The sequence below is a fragment of the Simochromis diagramma genome, unplaced genomic scaffold (genome assembly GCF_900408965.1).
Source record: "Simochromis diagramma unplaced genomic scaffold, fSimDia1.1 OVJJ01000798.1, whole genome shotgun sequence".
Taxonomy (NCBI): Eukaryota; Metazoa; Chordata; class Actinopteri; order Cichliformes; family Cichlidae; genus Simochromis; species Simochromis diagramma.
The window spans coordinates 1,141,141-1,156,965 of NW_024386736.1; the positions used below are offsets into that span (position 1 = coordinate 1,141,141).

Below are 15,825 nucleotides of genomic sequence, written 5' to 3' on the forward strand. Positions count from 1 at the left end.
TAGCTATTTCACTTTCAGTGTGACTGCTTATGGTGATGGACAGGTTGATAGATGAGATCAGGCAGGAGTTTCCATAGACTGTGATGTTTGCAGACAACATTGTGATCTATAATGAGTAGGGAGCAGAAATGAAAGAGTTAAAAGGAAGGTTTTTAAGATGGTAATGAGACCTGCTATGATATATGGTTTGGAGACATTGACAAAAAAGCAGTAGGTGAAGCTGGTGGTGGCAGAGTTGAAGGGGCCCGAATTGTTACTGGGAGCGATGAGGACAGGCAGGATTAGACATCAGAGGGACAGCTCAGGCTGAGCGGTTTGGGGAAAAAGTTAGAGACGCAAGGATGGCATGCGCACAGGAGGGATAGTGGATGCTGAAGATGGAGCTGCAGTCAGGAGGAATAAAAAGAAGGATGTAGTGAAGGGTTGGGGTATGTCGGATGTGACAGAGGAGGATGCTGGGGATAGGGTGAGATGGAGGCAGATGATCCGCTGTGGCGACCCCTAAAGGAAGCAGCCGGAAGAAGAATGAGAATAGGAAAGATGTCTGAAAAAGTGGAGGGCAGAAAATGGATATTTAATTTTGTCATCTGTCTGTAGAGATGCACACCTTGTAATCACGGGGAGGCAGTAATTCAGCAGCAGCAATTTCAGCGTCGAAGAAGAAGAGGAGGAGGCGGAGTAGAAGAAGAACCGCTGTTTAAAAAAAAAAAAGGAAAAAAGTGGTGGCGCAACACAGTTTAGCTAGCACAGAGTGCACGGTTAGTTCATGACAGCTGCTCCCATCCGGAATAACGCTTGTACTTAACCCCGTGTGTAGCCCTGTTTCTCCTATGACATCCTTCACAGTCGGCTCCGACCTCGCACTATGTTTGAGGTAACGTGACAGCGTAGCTGCTTTCAGGCTGTTACTGTGCAGCTGGCTGCAGTTTGCTGTAGCTGCTGTAGTTAACCAGTTAGGTAAATGCACGTCGTAAACAGGTTATCCTCATAGGTCAGGGACACCGTATTAGTTGAGAGTGCACCGGTGTGGACTTGATGCTAACCTTCTTACGTTCATGCACAGAACCAATTATGTCATTATAGCTTTAAAGCTAGCTTGTTAGCAAACGGTAATTGTTATTAAACAAGGCAGAGCTGCATTCATTAAGATAGTACAATGACTTATACACTGCGACTGACTGATGGAGACGTGGAGGCATATATTCAGCGGCCAAGTGAAATAGTCAAGAATATTTTCCTGCAGGGGATAACGCAAGCAAACGAGACAAAACAAGTTTATTTTGAAAGGCTGTTCAGGTTGCTGACTCTTGGAACCCAAGAAAGGTCTACACAGAACTTGCTGCTAAACTATTAAACTAAATCTAAATCTCTTGAAATGGATTGTTTTCATTTTACAATTGTATAAGAGAAATATTTTTACTTTTGTGAATTTAGAAACTTGAGAAAGCGTTTTTCTTTTCCCAGACACTATAACTATCAGAATAAATCCAGGTTAATTTTTGGCCACGTTTCAGACTGTGTTAGAAAATATTCTGCAGCACTTAAAACAGAAGTTTAACATTATCCTGCAGGAATGCTTTATGGTAGGAAAGGTTATAATTTTACCAGGGTGGAATAATACTGACCACATTACATTTATGTGAGTCGTCGGGAATTATGTGTGTGCAGTCCACTTGTTAGCCTCATCAGCCTAAATAAATTGAGAAGGTAATATTTCGAGCATACAGTATTTAAGGGGGGTTACGTTGAACTGTAACAGCAGATTCTTGAAGTCGTTCATACGTCCAGTTAAACGGGTCAGTTAAACGTTTTAGGCTGGGATACAAATCAATTCAAGTTCATGCTCGAGTTTATTTGGTAATTTTAATGCATATTTAATACGTTTCTTGACATTTTGTTGGTTGGTGTGGTTGTTAAAGACATATAAACGTTAAATTAGTAAGGTAACTAGTTAAGTGGGATTCACTGGTGGTTGTTTCGTTGATGATGGTTGGTTGATTTTAGGCCAGTTTTAACATGTTTCATAATATATCTGCTAAATGTACTCTAACATTGTCATGTCGAGGCTGTGTACTCATCATCTGTGTTCAAAAAACAAAAAGTGAACTTTTAGAGTTTATGTTTGAGGTGGTTTCCTTTTCGTGATGTGTGCAGTTACAGCCTGTGGCTCAGGTGTATTGTTTCTTTATATTATATAATTAATGCACAATTATATAATGTTTACATTACACAGTATTAGTACCAGTATATCAGTATTGCACTTAACGAGAAGTATACATGAAGAGACATATTTCAGTTATGTTGTTACTGTTGATGTTGCATAATTTGTCCACCAGGGGGCACTCTGAAACGTCCATGTTGGTAACGTGTTTGGAACGGCAGCCAGCTGATCCAAGCAGATCAAGTTATCCACGACTTGTTATAACAATAAAACAAGATGGTTATGTTAGTAAGGTCTCATAAATAACAAATCACAACATATAATCTCTGTGTTTCATCTGTCTGACAGAAAAAGCAGCTTTTATATCAGATTTTTAAAAGCACCAAATATTGGTTCCTGTATTGGTCTTAAAAATCTTATGTCAGTCGGGCTCTAGAAAATATTATATCAGATGTTTATTCAAGTCAATACAAAATGTATTTGTATAGCACATTTAAAAACAACAGAGTTGACCAAAGTGCTTCACAATCGGTTAAAAACAAGAGAAAACAATAGAGAAACAAATATAGATAAATTAGAAACAAATACAGATCAATAAGAAGACAGTGAATTAACAATAAAAACATAAAAGAGGCCTGGTGGTACTCATTCTGAACTCGAATTAAAAGCCAAACTAAAAAAGTGAGTTTTAAGATGCATTTTAAATGACTGAATAGACTCTGAAGTACGAATCTCCTCTGGCAGATTATTCCAGAGTCTGGGTGCTGCTACTGCGAAGGACCGATATCCTCTATGCTTCAATCGAGACCTTGGTTGTGCTAAGAGCATCTGGCTAGATGATCTCAATGCTCTTTTGGGGTCATACATGTTTAGGAGTTCGTTTAAATAAATAGGCGACATATTTTTTAAAACTTTAAAAGTAAGTAAAAGAATCTTAAAATCAATACGATATTTTACAGGGAACCAGTGTAAATGTGCTAAAACTGGCGTATGGCGTATCAAATTCGATGCATCCATGTTGTAAGAGTGGTAAGAGTTTTTTTTTATTCTTGCCGTCATTAATCTAAGTAGTTTTAGTTGTTTAACCTGAACTCTCGAGTCTAGGATGTAACGCCATATTATGTAATCACTTGACAAAATGCAATATCACTTACATTACAGTCATCTTCAAATGCTTCTGGGTAGCCACGGTAAACGGAAGGTTTACCGTGGCTTCTGTTGGCAGCGCGAGAAGTGTGCCAGGAGAGTACTGGGTTTAGCCCAAATGACTTGGTCTTTGGCCACAAAGTTCGGGGACCATTGAAAGTGCTGTGCGATAAGTGGTTGTCAGGTGAACCACCAGTGAACTTGATAGATTATGTTAATGGTTTTCGGCACAGACTGTATGTGACAGGTCAGTTGGCCAAACAGAATCTTGGAAAGGCTCAGGTCAAGATGAAATATTTTTATGACCGGCGTTCTGAAGAGCAGCAGTTTAGTGCGGGTGACCAGGTTTTGCCTTTACTGCCGATTGCAGGGTCACCGTTCCAGGCACGGTTTGCTGGGCCTTATACCGTGGTACAGAAACTGTCTGAACAGAGGTATCTGATTGCTACCCCAGATCGCCGGAAAAGAAATCAACTTTGCCATATTAATTTGTTGAAACCCTATCATGTTCGTCCCTTATCCGTCGGTCTGTCGGGCTCTTTCGTTTCTCCTTCCACATCGAGTCCAGGGTTGTCGGCTTGTACAGTGGCGAAGTCAGTTTGTGGGGGGGAGGATGTGGCAGCACCTGATGATCCTTTATTGCTTGGCCGTCTGAAGAATTCAGAAACTCTTCAGAACTTGGATGTGCTGTTGGGCCATTTGCCTGCTGACAAGCGTGCAGAACTGTCTGCATTAATTAAAAGGTATCCAACCTTGTTTAGAGACACACCTTCTATAACAACTTTGATGGAGCATGATATTGATGTGGGTGATGCAAAATCAATCCGGCAGAGGTTCTACAGAGTCTCTGAGGGAAAGAGAAAAATTATTGATCAGGAAGTTCAGTACATGTTGGAAAACAACATTGAAGTGCCGCCCTCATCAAGCTGGGCTTCCTGTTGTTTGTTGGTCATAAAAGCTTTACTGTGCTCAGAACCTGTCCTCTTAGTACCTCGTCTGGATCAGCCCTTCAAGCTGTATGTGGATGCAAGCCACATTGGTGCAGGTGCTGTTCTAGTCCAAGCTGACAAGCGAGGTACTGAACATCCAGTTAGTTTCTATTCCAAGAAGTTCAACTTCCATCAGCTGAATTATTCGGTCATTGAAAAGGAAGCTTTGGCATTAGTCTTGGCCTTGCAGCATTTTAGGGTATATTTAGATTCTGCTCGGCCAATTGAGGTATTTTCTGACCATAACCCTCTCACGTTCTTGAACACATTGCAGAACCCAAATCAGAGGCTCATGCGGTGGGCTCTCTTTTTGCAGCCTTACAATTTGGATATCCAGCACATTAAGGGCAAAGATAATGTCTTGGCAGATGCTTTGTCCCGTGCCCCTTTGTAACCAGCAGCTTCACTCCTCATATGCTTTGAAGTATGTACTCTCCAGTATCGTTTTCCTTCCTCTTAAATTGCTCCTAGGTACCAAGGTTGCTGAGGTTGGAGTTGAGCTGAGTTGAGGGACTTTTGAGCATACAAAAGGTGTTGAAAGTGAGGTTGCGTGTGTGTGTGTGTGTATGTTATGGATTTAATATATGCATGTTCTTCTAGCTGCAAATTCATAATGTAAATGTGTTTGCCAATTCAGGGTGAGACCCTGTTCTATGGGGGGAAGTGTGACGGCCAGTGGGCTGGCCTTGTGTTTTGCTTTTTCTTTTACCAGTTTCTTGCAGGTAGGTGGAGCTGACCCAATTAGTGATGCAGCACACCTGAGAGGCCAGTCCCAGTGTTTATAAAGTCTCTCTCCGTCTGGCACCCATTTTGTTCATTTGGAAGGTTCAGTTATGGCTGTTAAGTCCTTTAAATTGTCTTTAAGTTGCTTTACCTTATTTTCATTAAATATGTCTTACAGCCTTTAAAAGCCTGTGTGCGGTCTCCCTCTTGATTGTCACTTCCTATGAGCCGGGTTGTGACAACCTGAACTCTCGAGTCTAGGATGTAACGCCATATTATGTAATCACTTGACAAAATGCAATATCACTTACATTACAGTCATCTTCAAATGCTTCTGGGTATCTATTTGGGCAGATATTTTGAAGCATTACCTAAATTAAATTAACTTAACCTCATTTCAGTGGTCAGTTAGCCATAAAAGCAGATATAAGGTCAGCTATGAAATTTGATAAAAGCTGCTCAAAATGTTCGCTGACTTTTTAATCTAGGTTTGTTTGAGTGTCATCGCTCTCTCTTCTAATGTTTGCATTGAAGAGCCTGTTACAAAATGGGGCAGCACGGTGGTCAGCACTGTTGCCGCACAGCAAGAAGGTCCTGAGTTCAATTCCACCATCAGGCCGGGGTCCTTCTGTGTGGAGTTTGCATGTTCTCCCTGTGTTTGCGTGGGTTCCCTCCGGGTACTCCGGCTTCCTCCCACTGTCCAAAGACATGCAGTTTGTGGGATAGGTTAATTGATTAATCCAAATTGCCCATAGGTGTGAATGTGAGCGCGAATGGTTGTCTGTCCCTGTGTGTTGGCCCTGCGACAGACTGGCGACCTGTCCAGGGTGTACCCTGCCTCTCGCCCTATGACAGCTGGGATAGACTCCAGCGCCCCCCGCAACCCTGAAAAGGATAAGCGGATGGATGGATATTACAAAATGTATAAGTTGACTTTATGGATGAAAATATAAAGTTGTTATCTGTTTTATAATTGACCAAAATGGATGTTTAACTGCTGTATTATGTCAAGTAAAAGTATTCAAAATGATTAAGTTATTGTAATATAAAAATAAACAGTAACTTCTGATGGCTTTATATAGCAGCTCTTTTTTCTTGTGTAAAACTTGAGCTGTTGTAGAGTAGATGACCTGTTTTTCCTTCTGTTTGATATCTTAATAGGATCCTGAACTTCAAGATCCTTTATCACTGAGTCTGAATGAAAACTGCAGTGACCAGTCTTCCCCCAAAAAAGCACCGGCAAGCCCCGACTACACCTGTGAGATTCCAGAGATCCGAGTAATCATCAAAGAGGAAGAGGATGGCTGGACTGTGAGTGAGAATAGTGAGTGGAGAATCTTGAATTATAGCTTCTCTTCACTACATGATACACACATCGTTGCTCTTTGTGATTTTTCACTTTTTATTTTTATATATTAAACGCAGATGAGAGCCTCAGCTCAGAGAGAGAAAAAGAGGATGCTTCTGTAGACGCCTGCCTTCCCCACCAGAAAGCGAGTGGCGTGGAGAGCTCTGCTTCATATGGCGTAAAGAAACCCCAGAGAGGATGTGCAGCGGAGAAACGGTTTGAGAAGCCTTGCCCTGCCACAGAGAGCCTGCAGAGACACAAGCTCGCGAGCTCCGATGAGAAACTGCAGATTTCCTGCAAATGTGGGAAGGCATCAGGAAACGTGACTGTACATCAGTGCAATAACACAGGAGAGAAACCCCTCTCCTGTCCAGGACAGGACATGACCCCCGGTCACAAAAGGAACGTGAAATCCCATCAGGAGCGCTGGGACCGAGACCAGAGAGCATCTTTACACACAGAAGAAGAGCTACAGCAGACCGAAACGTCAGCACCTTGCCAAACTGTATGTTGTTTTAGATTTTGTAGATATTATGAAAAGATCAACACATGAAGTTTTCATTGTTTGTTTTTTTTAGTCATCTAGTTTACTAAATTTTATTTATGTGTTATTCGTGAATGCATTTATAATGTCCCAGTCGGCCTCGTGCAGGAAGGTGTTCATGTTTGTTCTTAAAGATCAGGTCTTAAAACTCATGTGACCATTAAAACTCATCCCTCGTGTTCATGCTGCCCATTAAAAGATCACATTCTGTTGTTTTTGAATATGAGTACAGAATCAGTCCTTGTGCTGTGCGTCTCAAATCAGTTTAGATCTCACAGGTTTAGATCTGACAATCTGCTAGACACGATCACATGGTGACAGTCAGGAGTAAAAACTCCCTTTTAACTGGAAGAAATCTATATTTTGCTATTTTGACTGCAGTGGAGGGACGATGATAAGACGAGGACTTTGTAACATTGCTTACATTATAAACACTTTAGGAAGGGATGTTTTTGTGTGGCGCATACTAAAGGAATGACATGTTGTTTTAAGACCGACTCAAAGAATGTAGCTTTTAATTTTCCCTTACCAAGAGTGGTCCAGCTCTGCTGTGTTAAGTACAAAAAAATGTTACTAGAAGAAATCCTCAGTGTTATATTCAGTTTTAATTCTCTCGTGCCCTTTTTTTAAAATCTGTGATTGCTTCTTAATGTCACGGTGTAGTGCTGCTCTGTTGGAAGCTGTATAAAAACAAAGTGAATTTTGAATTTCCCACTATTTTTCAGACCTTGTTTTTTTTTTTTTACCTTTTTCCCCTTAAAATTTAGAAACAAAATGCTTATTTGTCCTAAGTTTTGACTGCATGACTTGGAAGTTCCCCAGTGTGAGACTGCTTTTTACAGTTTTTAACTTTTGAAACTAAAATTGGATCTTTTGCGTTAGATGGGAGAAAACAGCAGTGATAAGTGTGGTTAGTTGTATAAATAAGACATGCATTTTGTTATATTTAAATTAGTGGTAATGCTGGAAAATCTGTGCGCTTATATTCTTCTTGCTATGTTTTGCACGTTGGGAAATTAACTCCCACCTCTTACATGCAGTATTGTCACTGCACTGTCTGTGTAAATACAGAGAACACTTTCTTTTTATTCCAAAACACGCTCATAAATCTGGCCCTTTGGGTTCAAAATACTAATGATGACTTTCCACGAATATGCAGCTACTCTCTAAGAGGCTTCATTAATATTGGCGTTTTTGCAGTTGAATGTTTGATGGCTCCAATTTGAAATGTCACATGCGTTAGGGCAGAGGATGAGAATAGGAAGTTGTTTTTGTGTGAGGCCCTTTGTTTCAGTCCAGTGAGCTCCGGTGTTTTTGGACAGTGACACATTCTTTGCAGTTTTGCCTTTGGATTTGAAATCAAGCATTCAATATGTGATTGAAGTGCAGAGTTTTAGCTTTAATTCAAGAAGTTTAACAAAATTATGTCTTTAACTTTAAGAAATGCAGGATTAAAATTATTTGACAAACTAACATAATCCTAAATTTAATGGTTGTTTTTAATACTTGGATAACAATTCTTTGCAGTCATGACTGCCTGAAGTCTGGCAGCCACGGACATCACCAAATGCTGTGTTTCCTCCTTGAGAGGCTCTGCTTGGCCTTTACTGCAGACACCTACGGGTGTTGGTTGTTTGTGGGTCTCTTTGTTTCAATCTGGTCATTGAGGAATGTTTCATTTATTTGCATTGAGAAACATTTGGGTTGCTTTTGCACTTTGCTTTGAGTATTAATGATTTACACCGTAAAGCACTGTTCAGTCAGTTTTGCAGCATGTGGGTGAATCTGAGCAGACAGTGTAGCCCTGCACACATCACAATTCATCCTGCCCCTTCTATCAGCGGTCACATTATCAGTAATCACCTGCTTACATTGGTTAATGCCATAATATTGTCTCATAATATTGTCTCCACCATCACCATTGTTTGATAGATGATGTGGTATGCTTCAGATCATGGGCTGTTTCTCTCTTCCATACTTTTCTCTTCCTATCATTCTGGTACAAGTTCAGCTAAGTTTCACTCAAAGCTTTTTTTTCTGAACTGTGGAGACTCATTTTGATGTTTTCTGGCTGATTTGGTCTTCCTGTTCTTGAGTGTAACCAGTGGTTTGCACCTTTCTGTAAACCCTCTGCACTGCATTCATGTAGGCAGAAGCTGTTTGCCTTAACCAAGGAAAGGATTCGTCTCATAAGTGTATCTACCAGGAGGCTGAGGCGTAGCGCTGGCCATTGCCAGCATTTTTTTCCCCTTTTGGACTCAAATAAAAGGATAGCAAATACAAATTCAACAATGATAAACAACTCCAGATACTTCATCTGCCTAATTTGTCATGGAATAACAACATAATGGACCTTTTGCTCTTAGATTCTGACAATGGGAAACAATGTATAAAATTGGATGGCTATAATTTCTACATGGTTAATGCAATGCTTTGGTTTAAACCCCCTGAATTAAAGCTGCAGGTCTGTACTTCAGTCTTGATTGTTTCAGTTGAAATCCACCAGTAGTGGTGTAATGAGTAAACATGACAAAACTGTTTCATTGTCCAGAACCTGCAGATAACTTTGTCATTCAGTAGCTTCTTGACTTCCTTTCGACAGATGTGCTCTGACGTCGTGAATTCCTTTTAGCTCTGTTTTCTGTTTTTAGAATTCTCCTAAACGTAAGCACCCGAAGTCACGCGGGCTCAAGATGGCATCTGAAAACTTAAACGACCAAACGCTACATTTGACTGTAAGACTGCATGCAGGGGAGGAGGAGGAGGAGGTGGGCGAGGAAGAAGAAGAGGAACAAGATGAAGAGATTGGAGGATTAATCAACTCTGATGGAGAAGTGGTTGAATGGGATTCTGGTGAGTTATCAGCACCGCGGTTTTAATAAAAACCCACGACTTCTGCAAACAACACTCATTTATTTACACAAGGGTCCTTCCTTGATTCTGTTTCTCATGTGAATTTGTAAGCTTATTGGCTAAAGAATATCTTAAATAACAGAAGAAATGCATTTATAATCTTTCCCAGATACTCACAGCACTCATAGTTTGCATTTAGTTTATCACTACATTGACATTCCGTCTGGATTGCAGACTGTCAGTTTTTTCTTTAACCTAAGGTAACTGTTTTGATTTTTACAGCAGGCAGCTCTGACCGAGGCTCTGATTGCTCAGCAGGTCCTCCGCCTAGCAAGGTAATTCATTTTAACACAGTTTATCAGTTTAATGTCTAAGATTGGGTAATTACTGCATCTCAGTCACCACGGGAGTGCTTAGTCTTGTAGTGTCGACTGTTGGTGTCATAAATCAAATCAAAATTGCTCATTTACATCTGCAGCACCACTCTTTGCCTCCTGCCCTACACACACCTACTGCCATTGAATAGTTGGGATGTCGTACATACAGTAGTTTAAAAACTGACTGTCAGGGAAGATTTTACAGGTGGGCTTCTGATGTTTTTTAATGATTGTGATCATGCAGGAGTCTCAGCTGCGAGGCCAAAGCCAGAGAGACAGCAGCAGCCCAACGCTCATCATGGAGGTTGTTTCTGTGGGGGAAGATGAAGAAAGGGAGGACGCAGAGGAAAAAACAATAGGGGCAAAGATGAATGCTGCCTCCCCCTCATATTGTGGTAAACACAAGTGAAGGAAAACCAAAAAACGGTTAAATAATCATCACATTTGGTCCTGAGGTTATTTTGTTTTGCACTTGTTAGCAGAAAAAAGACCAAGAAGAACTAAAAAGGTTCCAGTAGTGTATGTGGAGAACTCAGACACAGAGCTAGATGTTCCTGCAAATGCTGGTGAGTGACATGAAGTAAAAAGGTAGCACCCGTGGCACATTCAGAAGAGATGGAAGGAGACCATCAGTGTAATAGATTTCTTTTCCGCTTTTTTCTTCATCCGAAAGCAAAACGAAGAGGCAGAAGAAAGATTTCTCGAAGTCCACTGTTGCCAGCTGAAGACTCAGAGGCAGATGCAGGAGGTCAGTGAGTGATTCTTGTGTTTTCTACTGCAGCTTAACGTATGTTAACTACTCTGAAGTTACGTTATTATGACTTCATAAGTCATAATTAGTCTTTTTCTTTATCTTAAAGTATCACAGCGTACCCGAAGAAAGAGAAATTTGCATGCAGCAGCAGAACCGGAAGAATTAAACTCAAAAACTGCCCGCCGTGCTGCTGGTAAGAAAAGAAAAAAATAAGCCTGACTCTTGAATATTACATCCAAACTTCAGATATTTGCTTATATGCTGTGATTCTTAAAATCTATGACTTAATTTTTTCAACAGCAAAGCGACTGTATAGACGAAGTAAAGATACCAAAACATCTGGTGAAGCAGAAGGAGAGAACATGGCTGTTTCACCAGGTAAGAAATAATAAAATGACCTAATCAGTGAATAACCAGCTCAGTGTTCAGCTGAGGTACTAAAATGGTGTTTTCTGAAAACCCAGAAAAGCTTTTCTGGTTCAATGCTCATTTAAAAAAAGACTGAGGAAAAGTGGAAAAAATTTTGTGGTCAGGCAAATTGAAATATGAAGTTCTTTTGGAAAATATAGATGCCACGTCCTTTGGATTAAGGGAAAGGGACCAGGCAGCTTGTTATCAGCTCTCAGTTTTAAAGCCTGCTGTGATGCTATGTGGGTGCATTAGTACCTGTTGAATTGTCAGTTTGTGCATCTGGAAGGGCACCATCAGTGCTGAAAGGTATAAACAGGCTTTAGAGCAAATTACGCTCCCATCCAGAAATCGTTTTGAGGGAAGGCCTTGCATATTTCACCTCAGGTCCCACATGCTCCCAGACTCTGTTAAAAGAAGAGAGAATGATACACAGTGGGAAAAACAGCCCTGTTTCCCACTGTATCATTTCAAGAAATATGTTTCTTGACATGATACGTTTCCTTAGTTCGAGACATTTGATATGTTTTCTAGGGCTGTTCGATATAACGATATATATCGGCTGACAATATAAAAACATCTATCGTTTCATTTTACGCTATCGTTTGTTTCCTGGTGTCAAAATAAACCGTTTACAGCAATATTTTTTCATCTTTTTGATGGACACTATAGTGGCTATATTAATTTCCTAAAGTTCTCTCTTTCTCTTATACTTAATATAACCACACTACGGATGGACAAGCGCCTGTTTTTATGCGTTGTGGTTAGCAACAACAATGGTAAAACCATCGTGTGTCCGCTTGTTTATGTTCCACATAAACCTTTCACAATAAAGCTCAAGATCCTGTTGAGACTTTTCAAAATAAACTGAATCCCGTGAAAGAGCAGATTATTTACGGTTGAGAAGTAAAACAGAGCCGCCAGGTGTTAAAAAATAAACCTTAGATTCAAACGTTAGAACAGGCTTTTCCCCGCAGCACGCCGTGTAATAAATACTCACAAAGAAAACGGCGGCCTTTACAACTTATGTCTAAAAATGTATCGTTTCATGCATCGGTTAAAACACTCGACTCCAGCTACACGACGCCCAGCTGGAAACACTTCACGCAAGTTGAGCTGCCCGAGATTCACAGAATTTACAGAAAATGTTCGATTTTTGTGATTTATATTGTTATCAGACGATAGACGTCTTATATCGGGATATGAGATTTTGGTCATATCGCACAGCCCTAATGTTTTCTATGTTCTGTTGAGAATATAATATGGGCTTATGGGAATTGCAAATCATTGCCTTCAGTTTTTATTTCCACACCAACTGTTTTGGAATTGGGTTTGTACAAGTACTATATATATTTCAATTGTGAACATACCCAAACCAGTCATACTTAGTGTTGTACTGTATCCTGTGTTATTGGTGTGCTCTCACTGAGAAAACACACAAAGTGTCTTTAGCTGTCGTCCTTATGCTACGCAGGTTACTGCTTACTGGACATCCTCTGTAAACCTTAGAGATGGTTCTCTGGGAAAATCCCAGTCGATCAGGAGCTTGTGAAATACTCAGTCTGGCACCAGCAACCATGCCACATTCAAAATCACTTAAATGACCTTTCTTCCCCATTCTGATGCTTGGTTTAAGCTTCAGCAAGGCTTCTTGATGATGTCTACATGCTTAAATGCATTGAGTTGTTGCCATGTGATTGGCTGATTAAATATTTGCATTAAGGAGCAGTTGAACATATGTATCAAACAAAGTGTCTGGCAAGTGTATAGAGTATAAGCTTTCTAATGATAATTTCAGTGTAAACAGTTTGGAAGCATTTAAAGACAGAATATTATCTGAACATGTCTTCAACATGCAACAGAAACAGGCCTTTAGAGTCTCTACTCTTTCTTTATATGCATAATGAGTGTAGGGGTAATGAGATCTGTATATAAATATCTTCGGGCCAAAATGTTGCTGCTTCTGTTTTTCATTCCTATAGGTGTCAGATATGTAGGATTGGTTTGACTTTGAACAGATCGTTTTGAAGAAGACTTCAGTTTGTGAGCTACACGTCATGTTTGAGCTTTAAAATAGAAGCCTAACCTTGTAATTTCCTCTTGTTTTCCATCTCCATAGGCAAGAAGCGCCCTGGCAGAAAGATGATCTGTGTACCAATTGAAATACCTCCTGAGCTCCTGAAGAAACCCAAAGAAAAAATAGAGTACCACTGCTCAGTGTGTGGCAAAGAATTCCCACATGCCTACAAACTAGAGCGGCATGAGCTGATCCACACAGGAGAGAAACCGTACTGCTGCTCCATCTGTGGCCGTGGTTTTAACCAGAAGGGAAATCTCAAAACGCACTACAAAGTCCACTTAGGTGAGAGCTGCTAACAATGCAAATATAATACTTGACAAGCCAGAAGCATTGCATTGCACTGTTGCAATGCAATGGTGGCATCTTTCGCTATTTTTAACATTGGCACTGTGTTTTATTTGCTCCAAATGCATTTTATCTTGGAACTGAAGATGCATGATTTATAGTTTTTCAGAGCAGCATTTGCCATGTATACTGCTGATAGATTTGTCTTGGTCATTAACTAGGAAAATTGTAATGATTAGTATATAATAATTAACCAATTTAAGTTTTGATCTCCTACCTGTTAATCCTATGACCTGAGTTATTTGCACTTTTACCCCAATGTAAAAGTGAGGTAAGCCTAAACTTCTATGAACTGCAGAGGTTTTTATACCTCAAAGCAAAAGAGTAAAACATGGTTTGAATCTTCCACTTCTCTGTAGGTCGTAAGGGTGCTGTGGATTTTGATGATGAGGTGAATCCGATAGCGTCAGAACTCTCTGAATATTTAAAATCCCTGCCTGGCGAGTCCAGGATTCGATCATCCCTCCGTTGCCTGGAATGTGGAAAAGACTGTGACAGTCATTCAGCTTTGCAAGCACACCACATCACTTCACACACTCAGACAGCCTCTGAACTGGGCCCCGTCAAGCCCGGCGCACCACCTCTTCTCTTCTGCCGCCGCTGTGGCATTCAGTTTAGTGAAAAAGAAAAGCTGGAAGAACACATGAAGACCCACATCAAGGAGAAGCCCTACTCCTGTCCCGACTGTGGCAAGAAGTTCATTAACGAGAGCTACATTCAAATCCATCAGCGCATCCATACTGGGGAGAAACCGTTCCTCTGCTCTCAGTGCGGCAAAGGATTCCATACTGCCTCCTCCCTCAAGCTGCATGAAATGCAGCACTCCGGGGAGAGACCGTTTGCATGTTCCATTTGTGGGAAGACATTTCGGATTAACTCTTACCTAACAGCGCATTACCAGACCCACATTAAAGACAGGCCATTCATTTGTAGCATTTGTGGAAAAGGCTACTCCAGAGCAGAGGAATTGAAGGTGCACCACAGACTTCATACCGGAGAGAGACCCTACGAGTGCGGGGATTGTGGGAAGAGTTTCATTTATCGTCAGGGCCTTCGGCAGCATCAGCGCACACATGCTGGAAGACGCATCGGGCCAACCAGACAGCTTGGTAGACCAAAACAGCAGGCCAGGCTTGACATCTAACACTTAATCTATCGATGAATTTTTGTTGTTAACCGTGTTTGAAAGTATTGCAGTAAATTGTGTTTTTCTTCCTTCCATTCCTCACAGCTGCAGAAAAGATGATTACTGTGTCTAAAAAATGTACACCACAGACTTCCTGTGGGTTGCCAAGAGTTTGACAGTTTGTTGTGTGGTTTTTCTTCTATCCATGTTTTCTATTCATGTTTTTATTTACCATCACTTGTAGCTCATCTGTATAAATTTGAGTGCCTTTGTAACCTGCATGCCAAATACTAATTAATGTTTAAAAAAAGATCATGCACTATATCCTTGATATTTTAAAATCCATGTTGATGGAATACAGACATTTTTAAGAAACAGAGATTGTTTGTTTTCTGTATTTGATATGGCATCTTCATATCAGACTACAGGCCGAATTAGACAGATGGTTTCTCTCAAAAGCTCCACCAGCCAGGGTGCCGGTTTGGCTCAGTGGGTGAGCCTGGGATGAGTTAACAGTAGAGATGGGTACCGGTGTCCGGTGCCATCTGACATAAACGGTAGTAACCAGACCGAAAAGCAGCGCACATTTCGGTGCTTTATTTCGGTGCTTTTTTTCCCTGAGCTGTGATACACTTCTAGCCAATCATTTTATGTTTCCGAGGATAGTAGGCGGGTCCAGGTACTTTCGTTCTTTTAGAGCAGAGCTACAGATTAAAAATGCCCACGGCGAAGCGGTCAAAGGTCTGGCTGTACTTCACAGCAAAATATGCAAACTCAGCAGCAACAAGTGCTTTAAGCTGATACTGTCAAAGGAGGTAACACCTCGAATCCGATGAAACACGTGGCGACGCATAGCGTTTTTTTAAAAGCCGAGAAATGCGCCGTATTTGATAGCTTGCTGCGAGACCTCACACCGAGCACATCTACTGCGGGTGTGGTGCCTGTTATCGGACCCGGAGTTAGCAACATCA

The 15,825-nt window shown here is 40.9% G+C and overlaps 1 protein-coding gene across 3 annotated transcripts; it reads left to right on the plus strand.

Moving 5' to 3' along the window:
- The first annotated feature begins 511 nt into the window (after positions 1–511).
- On the plus strand, positions 512–15,231 carry LOC120745088 (zinc finger protein 567-like). 3 transcript variants are annotated; one of them, XM_040049859.1, is made up of 12 exons: positions 512–874; positions 6,181–6,343; positions 6,445–6,872; positions 9,563–9,764; positions 10,047–10,099; positions 10,386–10,536; positions 10,624–10,707; positions 10,815–10,889; positions 11,002–11,088; positions 11,196–11,273; positions 13,423–13,665; positions 14,088–15,231. In XM_040049859.1, the coding sequence occupies exons 1-12, from the start codon at positions 866–868 to the stop codon at positions 14,870–14,872; spliced, it is 2,358 nt and encodes a 785-aa protein (XP_039905793.1). In that variant the 5' UTR covers positions 512–865; the 3' UTR covers positions 14,873–15,231. The 3 variants fall into 3 exon arrangements, with proteins under 3 accessions (XP_039905793.1, XP_039905710.1, XP_039905862.1); XM_040049776.1 differs by having other exon boundaries at positions 513–874; positions 10,621–10,707; XM_040049928.1 differs by lacking the exon at positions 512–874 and adding an exon at positions 4,987–5,135 and having other exon boundaries at positions 10,621–10,707.
- The last annotated feature ends 594 nt before the right edge of the window (positions 15,232–15,825 follow it).

Bases quoted from the DNA above. Each gene is read 5' to 3' on its own strand.
- LOC120745088 (XM_040049776.1), top strand. The intron at 10,537-10,620 runs GTAAACACAAGT...TGCACTTGTTAG, and splicing joins TGCCTCCCCCTCATATTGTG to CAGAAAAAAGACCAAGAAGA. The intron at 10,890-11,001 runs GTCAGTGAGTGA...TTTATCTTAAAG, and splicing joins CTCAGAGGCAGATGCAGGAG to TATCACAGCGTACCCGAAGA.